Source organism: Phoenix dactylifera, chromosome 4 (genome assembly GCF_051530095.1).
Source record: "Phoenix dactylifera cultivar Ajwa chromosome 4, Ajwa_hap1_PhDact_Kaust_v1.1, whole genome shotgun sequence".
Classification (NCBI taxonomy): domain Eukaryota; kingdom Viridiplantae; phylum Streptophyta; class Magnoliopsida; order Arecales; family Arecaceae; genus Phoenix; species Phoenix dactylifera.
Window position 1 is genome coordinate 31,091,211 of NC_143193.1, and position 27,094 is coordinate 31,118,304.

Sequence of the window (27,094 nt, forward strand, 5' to 3'; positions counted from 1 at the left end):
TGACGCCCTCCTTCCATTTCCAAATCCCAGCCCCCAAGCAATCGGATCCCCAGCAATCACGCATCCTCCCCCTCTCGATGCTTCAACAATTGATCTATAAAACGGGGGGGGGGGGGGGGGGGGGGGAAGAAACAGAGAAGGGAGCACTCGGTTGGGGTTGAGGCCAAGAAACAGAGGTTGGGAAGAAGAGGGAGATCGGCTAGGTGGAGCCAAAGAACAGAGGGGTGAAAGCTCTCAGTTTGTTTGTAAGAGAGAAAAAAAAAAGAAACAGAGCCATGCCGTGTTTCGGGTTAAGAAGAAAGAATATTTTATTAGGGGAGAGAAGAAAGGAGTTGTTTTGTTTTGTTTATGTTATTTGCAAAATAGAAGAAACATTAGGTCCAATCTCCATTTTTATTTGTAATCAATTTTCTTTTTATAGAATCTAGCAATTTTCTTTCATGCAATCCCTATTCTAGGTTCAAGTTAATTTCTGTTTTCTTTTTATGAAATCTTTTAATTTTTTTTTTATGCAATACATTAAATCTTTCTTTATGCAATTTGTGTTCACTTCAATCTTCTTGTTTTCATCCATTTTAATTTATGCCAAAGCTTTTCTTTGATTAGTTAAACATATAAATACTTTTCGAATTTAAATACCTGTCATTTAGTTAATTTCAATTAAAAAACATTCTCCGGTAGACTAGAGAATGCATCATCATCCTCAAAATAATGTTTTCCTTTTATCATTCAAAAATCAATTTCAAATCCGAGTGAACGTTCTAATTTTTATGCAACTTCAATCGCCTCCCTGTGGATTGACCTCTTACGACCACTATTCTTCGAGTAGAACATGTAAGAGTAAAATTAATTTAAACTTTGTTTGTCGATTCTAACAACGATCTGTTTAGCATATTTTTAGGTAAATAGGAATCGGACAACATCGTCCTGCACCTCTAGGGTTTCAATGGGCAGCGCCTGATTTGATGTTGGCGCCTCGGCGGTTTGCTCCTCTTGGCTTGGTGCTTTAGCCAGTTGCTTGGCCTTATGGGTTGCCATATAGCACCGCTTAGCTATCCGCTGGTCCCCAAGAACTTCGCCTACTCCTTGGTCGGTGGGGAACCGTACGAGCAAGTGGTAAGTCGAGACCACAGCTCGGAGGGCATTTAACCCTGGTCGTCCGAGAATGGCGTTGTTGGCCGAAGTCAGGCGGACCACAAGGAAATCCATCCTCACAGTGCTTTCTTGGGGAGCGAGGCCGATCGTGACAAGAAGGCCGACCTCACCCTCAACCGGGATGGAGTCCCCAGTGAATCCGATCAGTGGGGCGTTCATTCTCCGAAGCTGGCTTTCCGTCATCCCCATTTTTTGATAGGCATCGTAGTACAAAACATTCGCCGAGCTTTCATTATCTACTAGGACATGTTTTACATCAAACTTATTTACAATCATAGAGATGACTACAGCGTCATCATGAGGAGTTTCAACTCCTTCCATGTCCTTGTCTGAGAATGAGATGGCTTCGGAGGTGCACGGGCACTTCGGAGGGGTCCTTCCCTCGCTTGGTTCTTCAGCCGAGCTTCCTCCCCCAATGGTGTTGATGGTGCCAGCGATGGATCTATTATCATTTGGACCTTCAGGCTGTGCGGCATTTTTCGCTGGCCTCCTTTCCTCGCGCCGGTTCCGCACGAACTGGTTGAGTACCCCGCGGCGGATGAGCGCCTCGATCTCATCTCGGAGCTGGAAGCAATCCTCCGTGTCGTGGCCGTGGTCCCAGTGGAAACGACAATACTTCCTAGGATTGCGCCAAGTTCCCATGTCCCGCATTGGGGGTGGAGGTCGGAAATAGTCCCAACCTTCTATCTCCATAAGGACCTCTGCTCGGGGGGCATTCAACGGGGTATAGCTCTCGTACCTCCCCGAGGACATCCGTGGTCGCGGTGGAGATCGCTGTCGAGGCGGGGACCTTGGCCGTGGCTGTCTCCGTTGTCGAGGTGGGCTCCTCAGTCGAGGCTGGCTATTTCGGCGGGGAGATCGGTTTCTTGGGCGGCCGCGCTCTTCGCGGTGCTTCTTCGGTTTCTTTGAGGCCTACTTGGTCGCGCCCTTTCTGGAGGCGATAGCCTCCTCGGCCTCCGCATACTTCCGAGCTCGGGCCAGCATCTTAGTGAAGTCAGTGGGAAAGCTCTTCTCGATAGAGAATAGGAATCTGTAAGAGCGAGCCCTAATCTTCAGTGCCGACATGGCTATCGACTGGTCGAGCTCGCAAACCTCCCAAGTTGCAGTGGTGAAGCGGTTGAGATATTCTCTAAAGGATTTTCCGTCCTTTTGCTTGATGTCCAGAAGAAAATTCGATGTCTGCCGCTGGCGTCGGCTGGCAGCAAAGTTGGTGGCGAACTGCCTGCCGAGCTGCTCAAAGGAGGATACCGTGCTCGGCTTCAGTCCCGAGAACCAAAGCCGAGCTGTTCCCCGAAGAGTTGCGGGGAATGCCTTGCAGAGCACAACCTCCAAGGACCCTTGCAATGCCATGAGGGCTCTGTAGCTTTCCAAATGATCAAGGGGGTCGGTAGTTCCGTTGTAGGGCTCCACTTGAGGTATTTTGAACCTCGGTGGGACTGGCTCGTCCTCGATCTGGCAGGAAAAGGGGGACTTGGTCGTAAATTCGAAGTCGCCCTCTCACGTTGCCTTCCTGCTGTGAAGCGCCTCAATCTGGCGCTCGAGGTTCTCGACCTTCCTGTCGAGCTCTCCAGCCTGGGGGATTGCCATGGTAGTCTGCTCCGGCTCGTGGCAGTTCGGGGCCGACTCAGCTTCTGAAAATTGTGGCCTTCTGTCTATGCTCCTCCCCGGTAATTCTCTCCGAGGAGACGCCCGGGCGGAGTCTTGGCGACAGCATCGCTCTTCATTGTTGTCCCTCGAGGAGTCGTGGAGGTTTGGGCCCTGGGGCGCCGGTCCATCTGGAGGAAGCACTGGCTGGACTTGGGCCTGCGGAGGCGGCATGGGCAGGGCTTCCCCATGTTACAGTCCTTGGACAACGGCGGCCAGGGTCTGAACCTGCTGCACCAGGACGTTGAACTGTTCCGGCTGGACTTGGGGAGCTGGATCAGCCGGAGATGGCGAGTTACGGACAGAGTGTCCGGGGCTTTGTGGGAGACGCCGGGAGGCGTTAGAGGCTCCTTTACTCCTCAACTTCATGGCCACGACTTGGGCCCTTCCTCTAGCGCCAATTGTTGCTGGAATTTGGACCCGGGGGCGACCGTCGGCTAAGGAGGAGGGGAGCTCCGGTGCTGGAATGACAGGTGGCGGTTCGTCGACGAGCGGCATTTTCCGGGAGACCTGTAATCAAGCCAGTGGCCGGAGTTTCCGGCACCGGCCCTCCGATGCTCAAGTCAGAGGGGGCAAATATGTGGAGAAAGAGTAATTTTCCGAGTTTTTGCCAGCCAATCCCCTTTCCGGAGGTCGGGTTTTCTTTTTATAGAGGGATATAGATATACCTGCGATGTGACGGAGCGAACGGGTTACCGTATGATTGTATGTGTCGGATTAATGCACGATCGTGTGAATTAATGCCTTGCCGTAGGAGATCAAGTTGACGATAATGAGTCGTCGTGGTTGATCGGACGCGGCCGGGCGGATTTGCCGTGGAGGGCTTGAGATCCGTAAATGGCAGGAGCCACGCGCATTAATTGTTGAGTGAGTCGGGGATCAGCAAAGGCCATGCGCATTAATTGTTGAGTGAGCCGAAAATCAGCAGAGGCCATGCGCATTAATTGTTGAGTGCAATGGCAGGGCATGGTGACGCAGGACGGATGTAGGGATTGGAATGCAGAGAGAAAGAGGAGAGAAAGAGGGGAAGAAGAAGAGAAAGAGGAGAGGAGAGGAGGAAGAAGAAGATTAATTTTCATGCAATAATTCATTAAAAAAAAAAATAACAAATGCATGCCCTATATATATATAGGGCCACCAAGTAACAAATAAGTCCCAATAAAAAAAACAATTCGAAAGAGGTCCTCACAAGACAATATGCAAACTAATCCTATCAAAATAAATAATAATAAAAGAAAAACATCAATCAATCCAGCCACAATGAAAGTGGCTGGACTGTCTTCCTGCGACGACCATAATCCCGCAAAATAATCAGTCCAGTATTCGTGTCCGCACCAACTCCCCCCGGGTAAGAAGAAGTCGACCCCGACGAATGACTCTGGTAGTACTCCAAAAGATCTGGGTCAATGCACTGTAACTCCGCACGGGTAATCCATGTAGTATCAGACTCCGGGCGTCCTCGCCAACGAACCAGAAAACGCTGAACACCCCCATCACTGGTAGAAACAGTCTGCTCATCTAAAATGGCATCAATATGTTCTTTTTGTGCTGGTGGTAAAGCTAGATTGGTCGGGGATGGGATGGAATCAAGAAGAGGAGTATCCTCAAGCTCAAGTGATGGCGGAGCGAAAGGGTCAGTAGGAATAGAAAGGGGGCCCTTGTAAGCAACCAAATCCTCAATATTAAAAGTGGAGCTAATACCAAAATCAGAGGGAAGATCAAGAACGTAAGCATTAGTACCCACGCGTTGCAATACTCGAAAGGGCCCAGCACTACGAGCCTGCAGTTTCTTGACGGTTCCAGATGGAAACTGCTCAGGCCGAATACGTATCATCACATAATCCCCAGTTTGAAATGATTTATCTCGCTTATGAGAATCAGCTTGTAGCTTATATTGAGCATTACTCATATGAATGCGCTTGCTAATTTCCTGATGCAGATTATGAATGTGCTGTGCAAATGCATGTGCAGACTCAAAAATGCGAATATGGGGGGACATAGGTAGGAGATCTACAGGTTTGCGAGCTTTATAACCATGGACCACTTCGAATGGACTCATCCCGATAGATCTATTGACTGATGAATTATATGCAAATTGGGCGACAGGCAGAATAGAATCCCAGTTACGATTGTGATCCCCGACTAGACTACGCAGAAGGTTACCTAGACTTCGGTTGACGACTTCGGTTTGGCCATCGGTTTGAGGATGATAAGCCGTAGAAAATTTAAGTTTGGTGCCAACCAGATGCCACAAGGTTTTCCAAAAATAGCTCATGAAACGGACATCCCTATCGGAGACAATGGTTTTTGGTAAACCGTATAACTTAACAATCTCATCAAAAAATATCTTGGCTACTCGAGAGGCATCAGAAGTTTTGGAACAAGGAAGGAAGTGGGCCATTTTAGAAAAACGATCCACAACCACAAAAATGGAGTCATGTTTCCGAAATGTGCGAGGAAGGCCGAGTACGAAGTCGATACTAAGGTCAAGCCAAGGGCGATTTGGGACAGGTAACGGAGTGTATAGGCCAGTATTTTGTTTTTTGTGCTTAGCTAGTTGACACGTGCGACACTGTCCCACAATTTTAGCAACATCCCGTTTCAAACTTGGCCAAAAAAATTGACGTTCAACTTCTTCTATGGTCTTATCACGGCCAAAATGTCCAGAGAGACCACCGGCATGTACTTCCCATATCAAGAAATCGCGCACGGAAGTGCGCGGAATGCAGAGCTTGGAAGCTTTGAACAAATACCCGTCTTGTAGATAAACACCATCAATCAAAGGTCCTTGTCCATCAGCAAGGGCATTATAGAGTTGGCCAAAATCTGGGCAAGACAAGTAATCGAGCTTAAGTCTATCAAAACCGATGATGGAAACAGACATGGCGGACAACAGAGTTACTCGACGACTTAACGCATCAGCAGCTTTGTTCGCAGCACCGGACATATGCTTGAGGACAAAAGTGTAATCCTGGAGGAACTGAACCCACTTGGCATGTCGATGATTAAGTTTTTTCTGGGAATTAAGAAAACGAAGTGCTTCATGGTCAGAATAGAGAACAAATTCATTAGGAAGGAGATAATGTCGCCAATACCGTAGGGCCTGGACTATGGCATAAAATTCCTTGTCATAGGTGGAATATCTTTGTCTAGCCTCATTCAGCTTTTCACTAAAATAGGCTATAGGATGACGTTCTTGACTAAGCACACCACCTATTCCTAAGCCAGATGCATCACATTCCACCTCAAAAACTTTGTTAAAATCAGGGAGTCGCATAACTGGCGCTTCCGTCATTTTTTTCTTAATGTTATTAAATGCGTTAGCGGCTGCGCGTGTCCACTGAAAATCACCTCGTTTAAGATAATCAGTGATAGGTGACATAAGTGTACTGAAGCCCTTAATGAAACGACGGTAAAATGTGGCCAGGCCGTGAAAACTACGGATGTCAGTAATATTCTTAGGTTCAGGCCATTCAACAATTGCGGTGATTTTCGCAGGATCAGCAGATAAACCTTCAGAGGAGACTATATACCCTAAGAAGTTAACGTGAGTAGTGAAAAATGAACACTTCTTAAGGTTAGCATAGAGGCTCTCGTTGCGTAAAGTCGTACAAACTTGCCTTAAATGGCCTAAATGTTGCTCCTTAGTTTGACTATAAATAAGGATATCGTCAAAGTACACGACTAAAAATTTGCCCATAAAAGGTCGGAGTACTTGAGTCATCACTCGCATAAATGTACTTGGAGCATTTGAGAGGCCGAAAGGCATTACCAGCCACTCATAGAGGCCATCTTTTGTTTTGAAGGCTGTCTTCCATTCATCTCCTGGACGAATCCGGATTTGATGGTAGCCACTTTTTAAGTCAATCTTGGAGAAAATCAAGGCACCTGCCATCATATCCAGCATATCGTCGAGCCGGGGAATAGGAAAACGGTATTTGACCGTGATTCTATTAATAGCCCGACTGTCTACACACATTCGCCAAGTCCCATCTTTTTTTGGAGTAAGAAGGGCAGGTACGGCACAAGGACTTAGACTCTCTCGAATAAATCCTTTTGGTAGAAGCTCGTTAATTTGCTTTAGGAGCTCTGCATGATCAGAAGGGTTCATCCGATAATGGGGCAGGTTAGGAAGGGTAGCTCCCGGGACTAGGTCAATGGCGTGCTGAATATCACGCAAAGGGGGTAAATGATCTGGAAGGTCTTCCGGAAAAACTTCTTTGAACTCCTCGAGAATAGCGAGGGATTCAGCCGATAATGTGCTTTTAAGATGTGGCTGAAGTTCTTTAACTAGCAGGGCAAACACCGGAGAGTCCTTAAAGACGTTCCTCTCAAATTCCGTGGGGTTAAGGATATGCAGTTCCTTCCCCTTTGATTTACTCTTGTCTGTACTCTTATTTAGCGTTTTGGGCCGTAAAGGATTAAGCTTAATCTTTTTACCCTGGGATACAAAGGAGCAAGAGTTAGTTCGACCGTAGATGGTGACATCGAGATCGAACAACCAAGGCCTACCTAATATCAGATGACCTACGTTCATTGGGAGTACGTCACACTAGACAGTGTCTTTATAAGAGAGGATTTGAATAGGTACAAGACACCGTTCCTTAATGTGAATGGACGACGTGTCGATCCAGGAGACCTTATAAGGGTGAGGTTGGGACACAGGAGTCAGACCCAAGCGGGCGACAATGCTGGAAGATATCGCATTAATGCAGCTCCCGCTATCAATGATAACTTTACAGTCTTTTTCGCCGCATTTAATGTAAGTGTGGAAAATTGAGGTTCGTCTCCAGTCATCAGTCTCTTTAGGCTGGGTAATTGCACACCGTACTACATTCACAGTGGATCGGTCAGGTTCGTGGGCAATTATCTGGGGAGTAGGTCGGATACAACCTAAAGTGTGTGATTCTTCCTCAGTTTCGTCTTCGACATCGTGAATATCATCTAAATTAGGCTCATAAATTTGTTCCTCCAAATTATCTATGTCATCCTTCTGTTCATGTGTGTCAATAACTAGGGTCGGATTTGCACATTGGGAGGCAACATGACCAAACCCTTGGCATTTAAAGCACTGAATTCGTGAGCTTGGTTTTGGAGGTTCACCTAAAATTCCTTTGCCTTTAATATCTCGGTTTTGGATAGGTGGAGAAGAAAAGGGTTTAGGAGGGACAGAACCGACTGGGGGTCTGGGTCCAGATGGTTGGGCACTAGTGGGGACCCGCCTGGTGTCAGGGCGCCTAGCAAACATAGATTTGGAGAATTGTTCATAATTTTGCACAAATGTATAGGCTTGGTCTAAGGTGGACACTTCACGAAGGACAAGTTCTTTCCTAAGCTCATCAGTTAGGCCTCGTCGAAATCGGCTCAAGATCATACGTTCATCTTCAGCTACATTACTACGCATCATAAATTCATCAAATTGGGCGATGTATTCAGTAGCTGTGCGACTACCTTGTCTTAAATTGTTCCATCGATCTAAGAGGTCAGATTGATAACTTAATGGAAGGTATTTTTCTTTTAATTTTTCTTTCATCTCTACCCAATCGGTAATAGCAGGTTGATGTCTCCTGGCTAACAGTTGTTCGGTGTTTTGCCAAAACAACTTGGCTCGACCAAGGAGTTTCATTCTAGCGAATCGGACCTTTTTCTCCTCCGACAGATTGTACCACTCAAAGAAGTGATCCATTTCGTGTAGCCAATCGGAGAAGACCTTCGGATCAAGACGACCATCGAAAGTGGGGGCTTCAACCCTAATGCCTCGCATTACATCTTCATCAGGGTCACGAGGCTCTCTAGATTCTACGGTATGTCGGTGACCTCTATCAACAGGAGGAATGGGACCAGGTCCTCTAGGGCGAGGGTAGGCATAATGGTGACCTGGAACAGACCTATGATCAAAGTTGCCCTGCCGAACCGAACCTTGTTGTTCTAGGATTTGTTCTAGGGTATCATCCTCATCAAGACCCGGTAAATGGGGAGTACTAACCTTTTGGGATTCAATAACCCTTTGAATTGAAGCCTCAATTGAATCGAGTCGAGCATTAACCTGGGTGGACATTGTGGTTAGGTCATGAATTTGGGCGTTGTTTGCTTGGACTTGGGCATTCGTATTTTGGACTTGAATATTAGTGTCATGGATAGCTTTTAATAGGGCTTCAATTTTGGAATCCATGTCTAGGGGGAACTCAAGATGAGATGCGACACGACCACTACGTAGATGCATAAAATGAATGACAAAATGTAGTAGCCGACCAACTACAAAGGTTCCTAAGTAGACCTAATGCATGAAATGAATTCACAATTGCAAAGTAGATGCTCAATATAAACTAAAACTACTCCCTAGCAAATAGTCATAGCAAACTGTAAATTACTATAAAGCGCAGGCCAACAAGTAATGCAGTCCAGTAGTACTAAGTTTTCGGACTATGCAAGATGGTACGGAGCCACGTATGTTTCCCCGAATTGAGCTAGCTCCACAGTTAATATTAAAAGTTCTGCTACTAGGGTTTCTGTTTGTCTTGTGAACGTGTGTGAACGCGTGTATTTTGGAATTGTAGACGCAGTACCACGCACAAATTAAGAAAATTAATGCCAACTTAATTGAGCAAATTGAATCTGCAGGAAATGGGAGAACAGCGCTGACCTGGTCTGGAGAGAGACTCGTGCGCGCAGAAGAGACGTGGTCTACAGAGATGTAGAACAGAAGCTCGATGACGACCGGTGGCAGAGAAGGGATCACTGAGACCTCTCTGAAAGGTGATCAGAGAAACTGATGGCGGCTTTGGTCGGGACAGTTCGTGATGGCTGATGGCGCGGGGACCGGCGATGGCGAGTTGTAGCAGCGGCGCGGCGGCGACTTAGCAGCGGCGAGCGGCAGTAAAGAAGGGCAGGGGCGGCGCGCAGCGCGGTGGTGCAGCAGCAGGCGTGGCAGCGGCGTTGGGGAGCGAGCAGGGAGCGCTGTCAGCAGTGGAAGGCAGAAAGTTGCGGTGGTGGGAGGGCGGGATACGGTGGTGGAGGTGGGAGCAACTGTTGGCAGGGGAAGCGACAGTGGCGGTCTGCGGTGATGGCTGTCAGAACTGACAGTGGCGGTGCAGCAGTCGACGGCGGCGACGGCAACGCGGCGGCACGGCGGTGGGAGCAACCCGACGGCGCGGCGGTGCGGCAGTAATTAGCAGTGGCAAGCAGCGGTACAGAGGAGGCGTGAGCGGCGCGCGGCGCGGTGGTGCGAGCAGCGAGGATGGCAGCGGCGGTGGGACAAGGGCGGTGGCGCAGAGATGAAGAAGAAGATCGGGAAATAAAGAAGAGGGGAAAAGAGAAATAAACCGCGGCACGTGCGTGACTTACGCGTCACGTGCAGCGCTTTTTTTTTTTTTTTTTTTTTTTTTTTTTTTTGATAACCCAAATGGATTCGGGTTATCGGGTTAACAGACCCAACCCGTTAAGGTAGTCCGATCCGCAATATTGAAATTTGAATTTTGATTTTTTTTTTTTGAATTGGTTCGGGCTAATGGGTTAAGGGTTATCGGGTCGAAATCGTACCCGTACTGTGGATCGTCTTCCACCTTCGACCGTCCGTCCGCTTCCGCCGGATCTCGCCTGATTTTGCGGCGGTGGGTGCGGGAAGACGTTGTGCCGGTGGAGCGGGGTGCTGGTGCGGCAGTGAACGGGGTGGCGTCCTTCTCCGAGCTTCGGTCACGGGCGGTGGCTTCCAATGGTGATTCGGCGGCGCTGCAAGGTGAAGGCGGTGGTTGGCGCCTGTGTAGCGGCGGCCGGAAGGGAAAACGGCGAGAGGGGGGGGGGGAAAGAGGGAGAAAGCGGCTTATTCGCCGCTCGGGCCACTGTGGGGGTAGCCGGCGACGGGGTCTTCCCCTTCTGTGCAGGGACCGAGAGGGAAGGGAGAGGGAAAGGAGACGGTGGTGGAGGCGGCGGCGGTGGGGGGGCGAAGGTGATCTGTGGATTGACGCCGGAAGACAGTCGACCGACGGGAGGGTTTTGCTTTTTCTTTTTTCTCGGTGGGTGAGGTGATGAACAGGGAAGAAAATAATGAAGAAATGGAGTGACCCTTCTTCTTCGGGACGCGTGCCGTGCGACGACCTTCCGTGCGTTCCGGCGTTTGCGGTGCAAATGATCTAGCAAAATACAGGTGAGGAAAAGGCCGAAAAGGAATCGGCGGGGGTCCGTCCATAAACTGGATCCTTCGACTTCAGCAACAGAGGCAAAGTCAGCCCTGCTCTGATACCAAAGCTGACGCAGGACGGATGTAGGGATTGGAATGCAGAGAGAAAGAGGAGAGAAAGAGGGGAAGAAGAAGAGAAAGAGGAGAGGAGAGGAGGAAGAAGAAGATTAATTTTCATGCAATAATTCATTAAAAAAAAAATAACAAATGCATGCCCTATATATATATAGGGCCACCAAGTAACAAATAAGTCCCAATAAAAAAAACAATTCGAAAGAGGTCCTCACAAGACAATATGCAAACTAATCTTATCAAAATAAATAATAATAAAAGAAAAACATCAATCAATCCAGCCACAATGAAAGTGGCTGGACCGTCTTCCTGCGACGACCATAATCCCGCAAAATAATCAGTCCAGTATTCGTGTCCGCACCACATGGTCCCTGATCGGATTGCAAGTGGATGTGATTGCAGCAGGTGGACGGTGCAGTTGGGAGACCAGGCTCTCAAGGTTGAGGATGCTAAGGCCAAGTGTTTGGGCGGGGCGCCTCGGAGTTGAGCGCTTGGTCAGACTCCAGGTCTGGTTGCGGGCCTTAAGGCCAGGTCGGGCGCCTTCTGGTCGGGCACCTCCAGATCGGATGCCTTCTGGTCGGGCGCCTTTAGGCACGTGCCGACCGCGTGCCCCCTATATTTTGGAGTGACTGATTTTCCCCCAACACCATCATTTATTTAAGTTTATCCATTGTTTTAGCTTGCTTTTTAGAATTTTTTGAAGGTGATGAAGAGACAACTCCATCCCCCTCATGTCCGAAGACAGTCCCCTATGCCACCATTATGATATTAGGCTCACTAGAATGTCCCGCTTTAATACGAAAATAATAATTCTAGGAGATGCAGAAATTTAAAGCAATTTCTCTCATCTAAGGGAATCCCTCAACACTGAAATCATAAAAGCCAGAGGAAAAGAATCTCTTCTCCTAGACTGCATTACGGTCTCTTTTCTTCAAGAGTCTAGCTACTCCTTGAACAGCTTAACTCTAGAACTCTGTAAATAAAGATTCAGCTAAAGCCCAACAAGGCTATTTAAATTTTTTTACTAAGAGAAAATGATAATAACTTCATTAGAACACAAATGGTTACAAGCAAATTGACATTATTTCTAGCCCTTTAGCATCCCATGTAATTGTAAAGACTTATGCAAGCAAGGATAAAGAACTCGGTTTGTCCTGGTCCATCTGGGCAATACTGTAGCAGACTAAAGATAGGCTAGAGATGCACCCAATTCGAGAATCCAGGTCTGTCCAAATCAAGTTGTTTCAATTTGTCCCCAACAAGATGGGCTAAGAAGGAGCTAGGGGTGCAACTTGGTTGGGCTCATCTAGAACCACCCATCCACCTAACTCGCTCGGTACATTGGTTGAAGTTTTATAAACTTGGATTGGGTTAAAGTTCAAAATATGAGCAGGTCCTCAAGTAAGATTCAATTTGGGATGACCTTCAACTCAACTCGAACCCGATTTAACCCAACTCCAACTTGACCCAAACCAACCTAATCCAGGTGAAGTTCACATGAACCGATATATGAACAAATAAATAATTCATATTTATGTTTCATATAAGTTACTTATATTTTTTAAGTTATGTTATTAATTTTGTTGATTTATTTATTTGTTTACATGAACCGATATATGAACAAATAAATAAATGATCGAACCAGAACTTAATTCAACAAATATTAATTCAATGAAGTATCTCAAACCTTTCCCTTAAAATACTTATTTAACATGTTTGAACCCAATTAACACTAACACAACACAATTTATTTCAACCTGACCAACGCAACCCAACCCAACTAGCTTTACCATACTTGAATTTAACTTATAATGGAGTTTTGTTGGATTGGGCTAGAGAAATCCAAATTGAATTCAGGTTGGTTTGGTTTAGGATTGAGAAAATTTATAGGTTGGGTTGATCTGGGTTAGGGTTAGATGGGAGTAGAAAGATGTATCCTAACATCTCGAACAGCCTATTATCTCGAAATATTATTTTTTAATTATTTATTTATTTACTCAGGACGGCCCCCGGTGGGCCTTGAAACCCTGTACAGGGATAAACCGTGCCAGGCCGGCCCATGACAAACCGGGCGAGATTGGCCCGGCTGTTGGGGTGCTAACGCTTTGTTGGTTCCAATGGATTCGATAACGGTTTTAATGGGGTTTCCGCGTGGCGTCGGGGACAATGGCAGCATCAGATGCGATGCCGCTTTTGGCAGTGGCTTTCATGGAAGAAGAATCCATCCACCAGCCGACCAAAGCTTCCGCGTCCACTTCCTATGGTCCCATCCTCCCACCATCATCTCTAAGGTTAAGGTCTCTCCACTCAGCGATCTTAGTCGGGAGTCCAGAAAGAGTTCCGAGCGCACTCGATAGTCCCCAGCCCTCCCCCCACCGTGAAAACAACCTCAGGTGACAGCCTTCTTCCTTTGTTACAATATGAAGTATAATAATGTCTTAGCAGCTTCTGTATTTATATAGTCTCCAAGTTTGTCCAAGCAGTTATGCGTATGATACATAATTGAGGAGGTGGGTTGCTCCGGAACATTTTATAAATTTTCGTAACCTTCTGAATTTGTGGCTGCAATCTCGTGGCCTAATCTCTCGTTGCACATTGTCACTTTGCTTCATTTTCATAACCATAATGGATGGGCACATGACAAAGTTGGTCCGATGCATGGTTGTACGAGAACAACTTTTTTTTTTTTTTTTGTGGATCAAAACGGTATTTCATTTCATATACCTCTAACGTGAATACAACCAGACATATCAAAGAAAAGTAAACAAAATAAGGCGTATCCTAGTTTACTTAAGAAAATCATGTTAATGCATTAAATAAAAAAAAGGCTTCTTTGCCAATGGTGAATGGAGAGATGCAAACCTTTTTTCATATTTACCATGAGAGTGAAAAAAATATTATGTCATAGAGAATGCTGGAATATAAGAAGAGAGATTTCTCTAGAGAAGAAAGGATGAAGAAGTGAAATACTTCAAAAAAAATTCTATTCATTTTTGCTCTTGCCTCTTGCCAAAACCACAAAACTTACATAGAATTTATAGGACTTCTAGGTACACATAGAAAATCCAAATACATGAACTACCTAAACATACATTAAAAACACAAATGAATGTACATTGAAAACCCAAATACATAAAATAGGTAAATGCACATTAAAAACCCAAATGAATGCACATTAAAAACCCAAATATATGTACCATCTAAATACACATTGAAAATCTAAATGAATGCACATTAAAAATCCAAATACATGAAGTACTACTCTCAAGATGACCCTTCATATACTCATAAACCTCCCAAAGGACATTTATTAAGTTTATTTCTTAACACCCCCCCTTTAAACTTAATTCCTCGTAACTCCAAGCATCATCCTCAACTTGCCAAAAGTGTCATACTTGAGAAACTTCGTAAATATATCCGCAACTTGATCATAGGTCTTCACATACTCCACTTGCACTTCGTTCTTCGTAATGCAATCTCCAAAAAAATGATACCTCGTATCTAGATGCTTGTTTCTATCATAGAAAATCGGGTTCTTCACTAATGCAATGGCTAACTTATTGTCAACAAAAATCTCCGTAGCCTCATCTTGTGGCATTTGTAACTCCATTAACAATCTTCTTAATTATATGACATAACAAATACAAGATATAGCGGAAACATATTCAGCTTCACAAGTAGAAAGTGTCACAATTAGTTGCTTCTTTGAACGCCAAGAAAAGACGTATTCTCCAAGCAGAAAACAAAGCTGACAATAATTTTTTAGTTATCCATATCTTCGGCCCAATTACTATCACTATAGCCCACAAGCTTAAATTTATTAAAAAATAAATAGAGCAAGCCAAAAACAATTGTACCTTTGATATAATGAAGAATTTGTTTCGCTGCTTTGAAATGTGTCATGCTTAGGGACTCCATAAACCGACTAACAAGTCCAAGTCCAAAAAGTATGTCCGGTCTTGTGCAACTTAGGTATCTCAAACTTCCAACTAGACTCTCGAAGATTGTAGAGTCTATCTTCTCTTCTTCTTCATGCTTAGACAATTTGACTTTGCATTCCACTAGAGTTCTCACGGGTTGACAATCTTCCATCTTGAACCGCTTAACGAATCTTCTTGGAAAAACCTTCTTGGGAAATAAAAATTTCATCTTCCATTTGCTTGATCTCCATGTCAAGATAATAAGACATGAGACCAACATCAGTCATTTCAAATTCTCTAGTCGTTGCTTACTTAAACTCTCCAAACAGACTTATATAGTTTGCTCATAAAAATCAAATCTTCAACATATAAGTAAAATAGCAAAATATCTTCATTTTCACACACCTTAGCATAGAGAGCATACTCATGTGGGCACTTGATAAACCCATTCTCTTAAAAATACTTGTCAATCTAACCATTCCAAGCCCTTGGCGTTTGCTTCAAACCATACAAAGCTTTTTTCAACTTTAACACTTTGTCTTCATAGCCTTTGAACACATAGCCCAAAGGTTGTTCAACATAAACCTCTTCTTCAAGAATGCCATTAAAGCAGATTTGACATTTATTTGATAAAGCTTTCACTTCCTTTTAGTCGCAAGTGAGATTATCATTCAAATAGTTTCCAATCGTGCAACGGGAGCAAACATTTCACCATAGTTAATCTCAGGACGTTGGCTATATTTCTTGGCTACCAACCTTGCCTTGTATCTCTCTACTTCACCCTTAGCATTTTTCTTTTTTTTGAAAACCCAATTCACAACAATGGGCTTGTGACCTTTCGGTATACATAGTTTTTGAAGAAGCTATAAAAGATGAGACTTATAAAAATTCCATGGATGAGAGATCAAGTCGATTGAGAAGAATGACTCTTGGGAGTTGGCATTGTTAGGTTCCCTCGCACGCCGCAGAAAAATTCTGAACGTAGCGAAAAGAATGCGCGGGATCCTGTTTATTGCATGAATAATATTTAAAATCGTCGTTCGTAGATAGATTAAGATTAAAAAATTTTTTACATCATTAGGAAGATCAGATATTCACCTTGTGCGGGTAGATGATCACCGCAAACTGATGATCGTGGTATTTAATGAAGGTTCGCTTGAAGCCGCACACGCATCCGGCCTTTACGGGTATCCACACGAAGTAGAGGACTGATCAAAACTTTATTGTCTCCCCGGGGTGCTAGCTCCCTTGCAGAGACAACTTTTGATAGCTGATATCCTCCCAAGCCCTTTGTTGCCTTTTCTTTTCTTGGCGTTGGAACCAAAAGAGGAGAAGGTAGGAGGGCCGCCAAGGCTTCTTTTTCCCTTTGCTTGCTTGCGGCTGAAACCCAAGAGGAGAAGAGGGAGGCAAACGGCTGAAAGGAGGAGAGAAGAATGCCCTAGGGGGTGGCCTTTATCTCCTTATAAAGATGTGTGGAGCTCCTACTTTTTAGGAGTTCCAAGTCTATCTCCAAGAGGGGCGCCGGCCCCTCTTTGTTTGCTGCACCAAAGAAGCAAGGAGAGGAGGGGCGTACGCCCCTCCTTCTTGGTTAACCTAATCCTCCTCTTTTGATTAAGTCCTAATCTAATTAGGTTCTAACCAAAGTATAAACCAATTTGGGTTTAATCCATGCAAGTCCTAATCCAATTAGAACTCAAATGAATTATGACTCAATTGAACTCTTCAATCCTAATCCAATTAGGAGTCATCTTAATTCATTAGATTAATAATTAATTAGGACTTGAGAAATCTTAATCCAATTAGGACTTATTCAATTTTAGTCCTAATCCAATTAGGACTTTAGAAATCCTACTCCAAGTAGAACTCAAATTTTAATTTGAAGTCCTAATCCAATTAGGACTCTAGGAATCCTACTGACAAGAACCCACCAGGAGACCTGCCCTAGGAACCCTTGAATCAAATTGCTATACTTGCCCGAGATCGCTAGAAAAACAAGTTGTAGGAGATCAGATTAGAACTCTAAGGAAACTAAGTCCTTAAAACCCTAATCCTTGAAGACGCCACAAAGGTTGATCACTCCCTTTGATAAGTCAGAATTTTGTATTCTAATCCAAGAACACAAAAGAGCATAGCAAAGCTTGCCAACACTTTAATTCATTCATAATAATCCCTTGGTTACATATGGCAGCCTTTATATAGGCTTCAAACTAAGCTATTGGAAAGGACACCATCCCCTTTCCAAGGCAATAAGTAAAAAACGTTTTCCAAGTCACAACTTCCAAGTTACAACTTCAAAATAATAAATGACACAACTTTCAAGGTTCCTAACTACGAAGTACATGAATAACTTAGGAAAAACGAGTTGACAAGTCAAAACTTCATGTACAAGTAATTAGGAACACAACAAGACTCAAGCCCAAAAGTACCCACGAAAAATGGGCCTAAATAGCATCTCCACGTGGATCAGCCTTGTTTAATGGCTCCAAGCTTTGTTCTTCAGCATTTACTATGTAAAGATAAGTGATCAATCTTGGTGAAGCCTTAGAGTCTTCTAGAGCAGCCTCCTTCTCTTGAATTTCCATGACTAGTCCATATAAAGCTTCTTTCATTTGTTTTGCCCTTGCTCTAGTCATTGGACCTCCAATTCCTTGTAATGGATCTTTGGAATTAGCTTGAACCATTCGGCCAGCCCCTTGATCTCTATCATTCCCTCCCTCCTCGAAAGGATTCGTCCTCGAATCACCTACATCAAATAAGGATAAATCAGCAACATTAAAAGTAGCACTAATATTACTATAGTTGCTTGGCAAATCCAGCTTGTAGGCGTTGTCATTGATCCTCTCTAAGACTTGAAAAGGTCCATCTCCTCTAGGCTGTAGTTTGGATTTTCGTTGTGTTAGAAACCGTTCTTTCCTCATATGCACCCAGACCCAATCACCAGGTTCAAAAACAATCTTTACACGTCCTTTGTTGGCTTGCTTAGCATATTGCTCATTCTTCTTTTCAATGTTAGCCCGAACCTTGGCATGTAAATCCTTCACAAATTCTGCCTTTTGCTTTCCATCAAGATTAGCACGTTCTTTAGTAGGCAAAGATAGAATATCCAAGGGAGTTAAAGGATTAAAGCCATAGACAACTTCAAAAGGTGAAAATGAAGTAGAAGAATGAACAGCTCTGTTGTATGCAAACTCAATGTGCGGTAAACATTTTTCCCATTGCCTTAAGTTCTTTTGAATGATGGTACGTAACAAAGTAGTGAGTGTCCTATTAACTACTTCAGTTTGTCCATCCGTTTGAGGATGTGCAACAGTAGAAAATAAGAGTTTAGTTCCTAATTTATTCCACAAGGTGCGCCAAAAATGACTTAGGAACTTCACATCTCTATCACTAACAATTGTCTTAGGCAAACCATGCAAACGAACTATGTCTTTAAAGAACAAGTCAGCAATATGTATTGCATCATTGGTTTTAGAACATGCAATGAAATGAGCCATTTTGCTAAATCTATCAACAACAACAAATATGCTGTCCTTTCCACTTTGAGACCTTGGTAATCCTAAAATAAAATCCATAGAAATATCAATCCAAGGTTGGTTAGGCACGGGTAAAGGTGTATACAAGCCATGTGGTAAAACTTTAGATTTCGCTTGTCTACATGTAATGCATTTATCATAAACAGCTTGCACATCATGCTTCATGTTAGGCCAATAAAAATGTTCATGCAAGATATCTAAAGTCTTTTGCACACCAAAATGTCCCATCAGACCACCCCCATGAGTTTCTCTGACAAGCAATTCACGGATAGAACAAATAGGCACACACAACTAATTTTTCTTAAATAGAAATCCGTCATGTCTATAATACTCACCAGATGCACTCTTTTTGCATGTATTCCATGTTTGGCAGAAATCAGAATCATTGGCATACAAGTCCTTAATCAATTCAAAACCAAGTAACTTAGTTTGCAAGGTAGTAAGTAAAGCATACCTTCGAGACAACGCGTCAGCAACGATATTTTCTTTTCCATGTTTGTACTTGATGAAATAAGGAAATGTTTCTATGAACTCCAGCCACTTAGCATGCCTCTTATTAAGCTTACCCTGGGATTTCAAGAACTTCAAGCTCTCATGATCAGAATGAATGATGAATTCCCTCGGCCACAAGTAATGCTGCCATGTTTGAAGAGTTCTCACTAATGCATAAAGTTCTTTGTCATATGTTGGATAATTCAAGGCTGCCCCACTTAGCTTTTCACTAAAATAAGCAATTGGTTTGGAATCTTGCATCAAAACAGCTCCTATTCCAATTCCGGATGCATCACATTCAACTTCAAAAGCTTTATCAAAGTTAGGCAAACTTAACAAAGGTGCATTAGTTAGCTTATCTTTCAAATCAGTGAAAGCTTGTTCATGCTGATCATTCCACTTAAAAACAACATTCTTTTTAACAAGTTCATTTAAAGGTGCAGCAATAGAACTGAAATTTTTAAAAAACCTTCGATAAAAACTTGCTAAACCATGAAAACTTCTTACCTCGTTCGCATTCTTAGGTGTAGGCCAGTCCCTGATTGCCTTCACCTTCTCCTCATCCATGCTAATACCTTGAGAACTAACAACAAAACCAAGAAATACAACAGATTCCATGCAAAATGTACACTTCTTAAGATTAGCATATAATTGGTGTTCTCTCAATTTGCTAAAAACAGCATGCAAATGTTGTTCATGTTCATCCAAGTTCTTACTATAGACTAAAATATCATCAAAGTAAACTACCACAAATTGACCTATGAAAGCACGCAAAACATGATTCATCAATCTCATGAAAGTACTAGGTGCATTAGTTAAACCAAAAGGCATCACTAACCACTCATACAATCCATATTTAGTTTTGAATGATGTCTTCCATTCATCTCCCTCTTTCATACGAATTTGATAGTAGCCATTTCTCAAATCAATTTTAGAAAACAAACAAGAGCCATGTAATTCATCAAGCATATCATCTAATCTTGGGATAGGATGTCTATACTTAACTGTTATTTTGTTGATGGCTCGGCAATCCACACACATGCGCCATGTTCCATCTTTCTTTGGGACTAGGATGACAGGAACCGAACATGGGCTAAGACTTTCTCTGACAATTCCCTTTTTCACCAGCTCATCCACTTGCCTTTGGATTTCCTTTGTTTCTTCGGGATTAGCTCTATATGCAGGTCTGTTTGGAATGGTAGAACCGGGCATGAAGTCTATTTGATGCTCAATGCCTCTTAAGGGTGGTAGTCCATTAGGAATCTCTTTTGGAAATATGTCCTCAAATTCCTGCAATAAAATCACAACAACACTAGGCAAGGAGGGGTTAAGATCGTTAGTAGAAAGATAAACATCCTTGTACATAAGTACAAGTAGTTGCTGTCTTGAGAACATAACACTCTTAACCTCATTTTTTTCAGCAAACACACTCATTTTTTTACTTTTCTCTTTTTTTTTGAATGCTTTTCTCTCTGCTCTCAATCTCACTCCTTTCATTTGCATTTTTCCTCTCGGACTCACCTTCTCTCTTTTTACACTCTCTCGCTATCCGAATCTGATCTTCATAAGCTTGCAAAGGTTTGAGAGGGGTTAGGACTACAGTGCGGTTGTTCATCATAAAAGAATAATGGTTTTTGTATCCATTGTGTGTAACCTTCCTATCAAACTGCCATGGTCGTCCAAGCAAAATATGACTAGCATGCATTGGTGCCACATCACAAAGAATCTCATCTGTGTATTTGCCAATTGAAAATGAAACGAGCACTTGCTTGTTTACCCTCACTTCTCCACATTCATTTAACCATTGCAACTTGTATGGATTAGGATGCTTCATGGTGGGTAACTCCAGCTTATCTACTAACAAAGTACTAGCAACATTAGTGCAGCTTCCGCTATCAATAATCATGGTACATACCTTTCCCTTCACATGACATCTAGTATGGAAAATATGTTCACGTTGCTCCTTATCACCATCATCCTTAGGCTGGATGCTTAGTGCTCTTCTTGTCACCAACATATCTCCATGTACAGGTTCTTCAATGTCAATATCACTGCAATTTTCTAAGGGTGGCATCTCATCCTCACTTGAACTAGCACTTTCAATGTCACCATTCTCCAACATAATCATAATCCTCTTGTTTGGGCATTGGGAAGCAATATGCCCAAATCCTTGGCACCTAAAACACTTAACATTACGTGATTTAGAAGAAGTGTTAGTTTCGGTTTTACCTTTTGAAATAGCAACCGAATCTTTTGGCTTTGCATCTTCTTTTGTTTTTGAGGCAGATTTATTATCCTTCCAATTAGACTTCCATGTGGAACTAGAAGCCAAACCCGATTTGGATCCTTTGGACTTGATTTGCTTTTCTATTTTGATGGCCTTGTGCAACAGCTCCTCCATCTCCACATAGTGTTGCAATTCAACCACATCAGCAACCTCTTTGTTTAAGCCTCCAATAAATCTTGCCATGGTAGCCTCTCGATCTTCCTCTATATTAGCTTTAATCATTGCCATCTCCATTTCTTTATAATAGTCTTCCACACTCATGGAGCCTTGAACCAGCCCTTGTAACTTTCTATGTAAATCTCTATAGTAATGGCTAGGTACAAATCTCTTGCGCATTACCAATTTCATATCTTCCCATGACCGAATTGGCCTTTCTCCAATCCTTCGCCGACTAATCATCAATTGATCCCACCATATGCTTGCATAATCCGTGAACTCAACGGCTGCCAATTTCACCTTTTTCTCATTTGAATAGTTGTGACAATCAAACACATGTTCAACTTTTCTCTCCCATTCCAAGTAAAGTTCGGGATCATTCTTTCCTTGAAAGATAGGAATCTTCATCTTGATGCTGCCCAGATTATTATCTTTTGAATCATCGGCCTTCTTTCCCCTTCTAGAGTAAGATTCATAATCTAAATCTTCTTCATCATCTTCAAACATCTGCCCCCTCAAAGGTTTGATTCTGCTTGGTGATTCCAAATCATCCATTCGTGCACCAAGCTTAGTAAGTTGATCAGCAATGGCTTTCATCCATAACTTCATATCAACATCTGGTTGTTCACTACCTCCACTACTCATCTTTGTATGCTGCAATCAAAAGATTAGTATAAACAGAATAGGTCCTCACACACTCCTCTCTCGGGTGGACACTCTTTTATGGCTTTTTCTTGATGATGAACTCACACTCTTGCCTTTTGCCACTCAAGCCAGCCCTCTTTATGTTCTTGAAAGAATCAAAATCAACAAATCACAAAGAGCGATCAGATGGATGGTGGCAAATCTCCAAGAAAATCAGAATTTTAAGGACTTCGATGAGGCAAATGGTACTCACAAGAAAAATTGTCTTAAAGCATCAAGAACATAAGAAGACTTCAAAAGGAAGTAAAGGATATGTAATAGAAACAACTAGAAAGCAAGGAGAAATAAGAACAAGCTAAGCAGCCTTGTAATACGTAAAACGGTCTTGTAACAAGTGAAACAACCTTGCAACAAGGGGTTTTCAGCTTTGCAACAAGTGAAACAGCCTTGTAATTAATGCCCCTTAATCAATAACCTTCTTTCTTTCTTTCTTTCTTTCTTTCTTTTCTTTTCTTTTCTTTTTTCATTTTTTTTTTTTCGTTTTTTTTTTCGTCTTTCTTTTTTTTTTTTTTTTTTTGAATCAAACTAAGTAACAGAAGATTAAAGAACAAAACAGATTAGAGGAAACAAGAAACACAAGGAACTGAAAAAAAACAGAAATAAGAGAACGAACAAAGAAACTTAAAGAAATAAAATAAGAAAAAAGGAACAAAGATGATAAAGGATAAGTAACCTGATTTCAAGAACCAAAGCTCTGATACCAAATGACAAGAACCCACCAGGAGACCTGCCCTAGGAACCCTTGAATCAAATTGCTATACTTGCCCCGAGATCGCTAGAAAAACAAGTTGTAGGAGATCAGATTAGAACTCTAAGGAAACTAAGTCCTTAAAACCCTAATCCTTGAAGACGCCACAAAGGTTGATCACTCCCTTTGATAAGTCAGAATTTTGTATTCTAATCCAAGAACACAAAAGAGCATAGCAAAGCTTGCCAACACTTTAATTCATTCATAATAATCCCTTGGTTACATATGGCAGCCTTTATATAGGCTTCAAACTAAGCTATTGGAAAGGACACCATCCCCTTTCCAAGGCAATAAGTAAAAAACGTTTTCCAAGTCACAACTTCCAAGTTACAACTTCAAAATAATAAATGACACAACTTTCAAGGTTCCTAACTACGAAGTACATGAATAACTTAGGAAAAACGAGTTGACAAGTCAAAACTTCATGTACAAGTAATTAGGAACACAACAAGACTCAAGCCCAAAAGTACCCACGAAAAATGGGCCTAAATAGCATCTCCACGTGGATCAGCCTTGTTTAATGGCTCCAAGCTTTGTTCTTCAGCATTTACTATGTAAAGATAAGTGATCAATCTTGGTGAAGCCTTAGAGTCTTCTAGAGCAGCCTCCTTCTCTTGAATTTCCATGACTAGTCCATATAAAGCTTCTTTCATTTGTTTTGCCCTTGCTCTAGTCATTGGACCTCCAATTCCTTGTAATGGATCTTTGGAATTAGCTTGAACCATTCGGCCAGCCCCTTGATCTCTATCACCTACTCTAAGTGAGATTTGTGTTTAAGTCCAATAAATTAAATTCTATTATTCCTTCTTCAACTTACTAACTTTTAGTGGGTTAAACCAATTATCAATCAAATTGATAATTATAATTTATTTGTGATCCCTAATCACAATTCAACCATCGAATCAGTCAATACCTCTAATATGTGTGACTCCATAGGTTCTATTCTGTCTGGTAGTGAGATATATTGCGATCTCTATCACAATATCATTGAAAACTCTTTTCAATGGGTTGGAACAATTCCAACTCAACTCACTAGGAATTATCGACCATCAAGATAGTCCCTGTGAGTCTCACCATCCACTAGTGATACCTAGCAGTACGTAGTGGCAACCCAGCAGAATGGAATGATGAACCTTTAGGTGCAGTTATCGTATGATACAATTCTTCTATCATGGATCCCTACAGGACGGAGTTTATGGATAACTCGTCAAACCTCATCGTCTGTCATATGTCTAGATTTATGCGACTTAAGTTCGAAAGTAGAATTACTCTTTCTCCACTGTACATACTACCCCGACCGAGGTCTTACGAACTCCGTCTTATAAATCACATAGGATCACTTCTTATCTACCAAGATCGATAGATTCTTTGTAGGTGCATACCCTACTCCTACAGTGAGTCTACTGCAGCCAATCTACACCACAAGGATCCATATGGCTAGAGACCATGTATACGTACAGTAGAACTACAGCAACCTCACTATGAATAGCCGAAGCACCGCAGGTCATAGAACCGGTTACACTACTGCAACATCAAGCAAGTCACTGATGAGTGGATAGACATCCAAGTAATTTCTTATCTTGGTCATGCTCAGTACTCTTGTTCTCTAACATGCACATGCACTATCACTTTAGTGTTCCTACACTGTGGACTCGAGTCTCGTCCATCCATAAGAAAAACGATCTGTGCACTGATCTTATCGGATCGATCACCGTTCTCGTGATGATCCATTGATCAGGAGCATTTAGAAATTAATCACCAATGACACATGGCTCAAATTCTCAACTTTTGAGAATATGCATCATCATCTTATTAATTTCTTGGACGATTCATAGACACATAAACAATATAAATGAAAAGATGCCCATTTATTAATCAATAATAATAAAGTCAAGTACAAAACTATGTCCCATAATTAATAATGTGTCAGCCAGATTGGCTTTTAGGACATATATATAACAATCTCCCACTTGTACTAAAGCCAATCAGTCATATATCTAAGTCCTATCTTCTCAAGGTAGGCTTCAGTCTTCTGCTAACTCATTTGCTTAGTGAACGGGTCTGCTACATTGTCCGCGAAGTCTACTCTATGTACCTCGACATATTTTTTTTCGAGGTAGTTGCGTATGAGGTAAAAACGCTACTCTATGTGCTTGGACTTCTGATGAGACCTCGGCTCCTTAGCAAGAGCTATGGCGCCATTATTATCGCAGTAGAGTGCTATGGCATCCGATGGCATTACATCTAACTCTGCAATAAATTTCTTGAACCAAAAGGCTTCCTTAGCAGCTTCAGAGGCGACGATATATTCAGCTTCCATGGTAGAATCAGCAATGATCGGGTGTTTGGAACTCTTCCAATTTACCGTACCACTATTGCACAAGAACATATATCCAGATGTAGACTTTCTATCATCAATATCAGTCATGAAGTCTAAATCTGTGTACCCTTCTACCTTTAACTCTGATGCTCCATCAAAAATCAAGAACAAATCTTTAGTTCTTCTCAAGTACTTAAGAATGTTCTTCACAGCTGTCTAGTGCTCTTCGCCTGCATTTAACTGATATCTGCTAGTGATACTCACAGCAAGAGCTATATCAGGTCGTGTATACAGCATGGCATATTTGAGGCTCCCTATTGTCGAAGCATAAGGGATCTTGCTCATGCGTTGAATCTCTTCAGATGTGTTGGGGCATATCTTCTTGGAGAAATGAATTCCATGCCTAAGGGGTAAAAGACCCCTTTTGGAGTTTTCCATGCTAAACCTCTTCAACACCTCCTCTATGTACATCTTCTGTGATAGGCCAAGCATCCTCTTAGATCTATCTCTATAGACCTTTATCCCCAAAATTAGGATATTTTTCAAGGTCTTTCATGGAGAACTTTTTTGACAACCAGACCTTGACCGAGGTTAGCATGGAAATATCATTCTCAATTAAGAGGATGTCGTCCACGTACAATACGAGAAACACGACAACACTCCCACTAACCTTCTTGTAAACACACGGTTTCTCTTCATTCTTGATGACATCAAATATTTTGATTGCATCATTGAAACGAGTGTTACAACTCCGAGATGCTTGCTTTAGTCCATAAATGGACCTTTGCAACTTGCAGACCTTGTGATCTCCATCACTGGAAGTGAAACCCAAAGGCTGCTCCATATAGATATCTTCATCAAGATATTCATTTAGAAAGGCAGTTTTCACATCCATTCATGTCATATCTCATATGGTGTGGTAGGAACGGATTTAGAGGAAACTCTATTCAGTAAGTAAATCGCGGAAAGTAAGGCATCTTCCCAAAGAAACAATGGTAAATCAGTGAAGCTCATCATGGATCGGACCATATCCAATAGAGTCCATTCCTCCTCTCTGACATCTCGTTGAGTTGAGGTGTTCTCGAAGGCGTCCATTGTGAGACTATGCCATTCTCCTTGAGATAGTCCCGAAATTCTCCACTAAGGTATTTTCCTCCTCGATCTGATTGAAGAGCCTTGAGGGATTTTTCAGTTTATTTTTCTATTTTATTTCTGAACTCTTTGAACTTTTTAAAAGACTCAGATTTGTGTCTCATAAGATACACATACCTATATCGTAAAAAATCATCGGTAAATATAATGAAGTACGAATAACGACCCCTAGCAAGCACATTAAATGGGCCACACATATCAGTTTGTACCAGGGTAAGTATTTTAGTGGTCCTTTCCCCATATCCTACAAAGGGTAGTCTAACCATTTTTTCTTGAAAATAGGATTCGTAAACTGGATATGACTCGGAAGTCAATTAGCCAAGAAGCTCATCTTTCTCCATTTTGTTCATTCTGTCCTCTCCAATATGGCCAAGTTTGAGGTACCACAAATACTTCTGGTTTATGTCATCTTTGGATCTTTTGGATCCTATGTCACTCACTTTTTGCTCAGATACATTCACAGACATATCAAAATGTAAGTGATAGAGACTGTCAATCATGAAACCACGTGCAACTAATTTATTTCTGAAATAAATAGAACAGCAGTCTTTCTCAAATGTAAAAACATGACCATCCTGTGCTAAACATGAAACAAAAATCAAATTTCTGTTAGCAGCAGGTACATAATAACAGTCTCTAAGCAATAAACTAAAATCAGACGGTAGTCGTAGAGGATAGGTGCCCACAGCCACAGCAGCAATTCTTGCCCCGTTGCTAATCCGAAGGATTACTGC

At 42.5% G+C, this 27,094-nt stretch overlaps 2 protein-coding genes across 2 annotated transcripts; both read right to left on the reverse strand.

The window, feature by feature from the left end:
* Window positions 1–4,045: 4,045 nt before the first annotated feature.
* On the reverse strand, window positions 4,046–8,857 carry LOC149753785 (uncharacterized). The gene is made up of 3 exons (XM_089930382.1): window positions 7,439–8,857; window positions 5,510–7,240; window positions 4,046–4,750 (listed from the first exon to the last, which is right to left on the reverse strand). Exons 1-3 carry the CDS (start codon window positions 8,855–8,857, stop codon window positions 4,046–4,048), a joined length of 3,855 nt encoding a protein of 1,284 aa, XP_089786508.1.
* Window positions 8,858–20,430: 11,573 nt separating this feature from the next.
* Window positions 20,431–21,942, reverse strand: LOC149753786 (uncharacterized). The gene has a single exon (XM_089930383.1). The coding sequence runs from the start codon at window positions 21,940–21,942 to the stop codon at window positions 20,431–20,433; it is 1,512 nt and encodes a 503-aa protein (XP_089786509.1).
* Window positions 21,943–27,094: the final 5,152 nt, after the last annotated feature.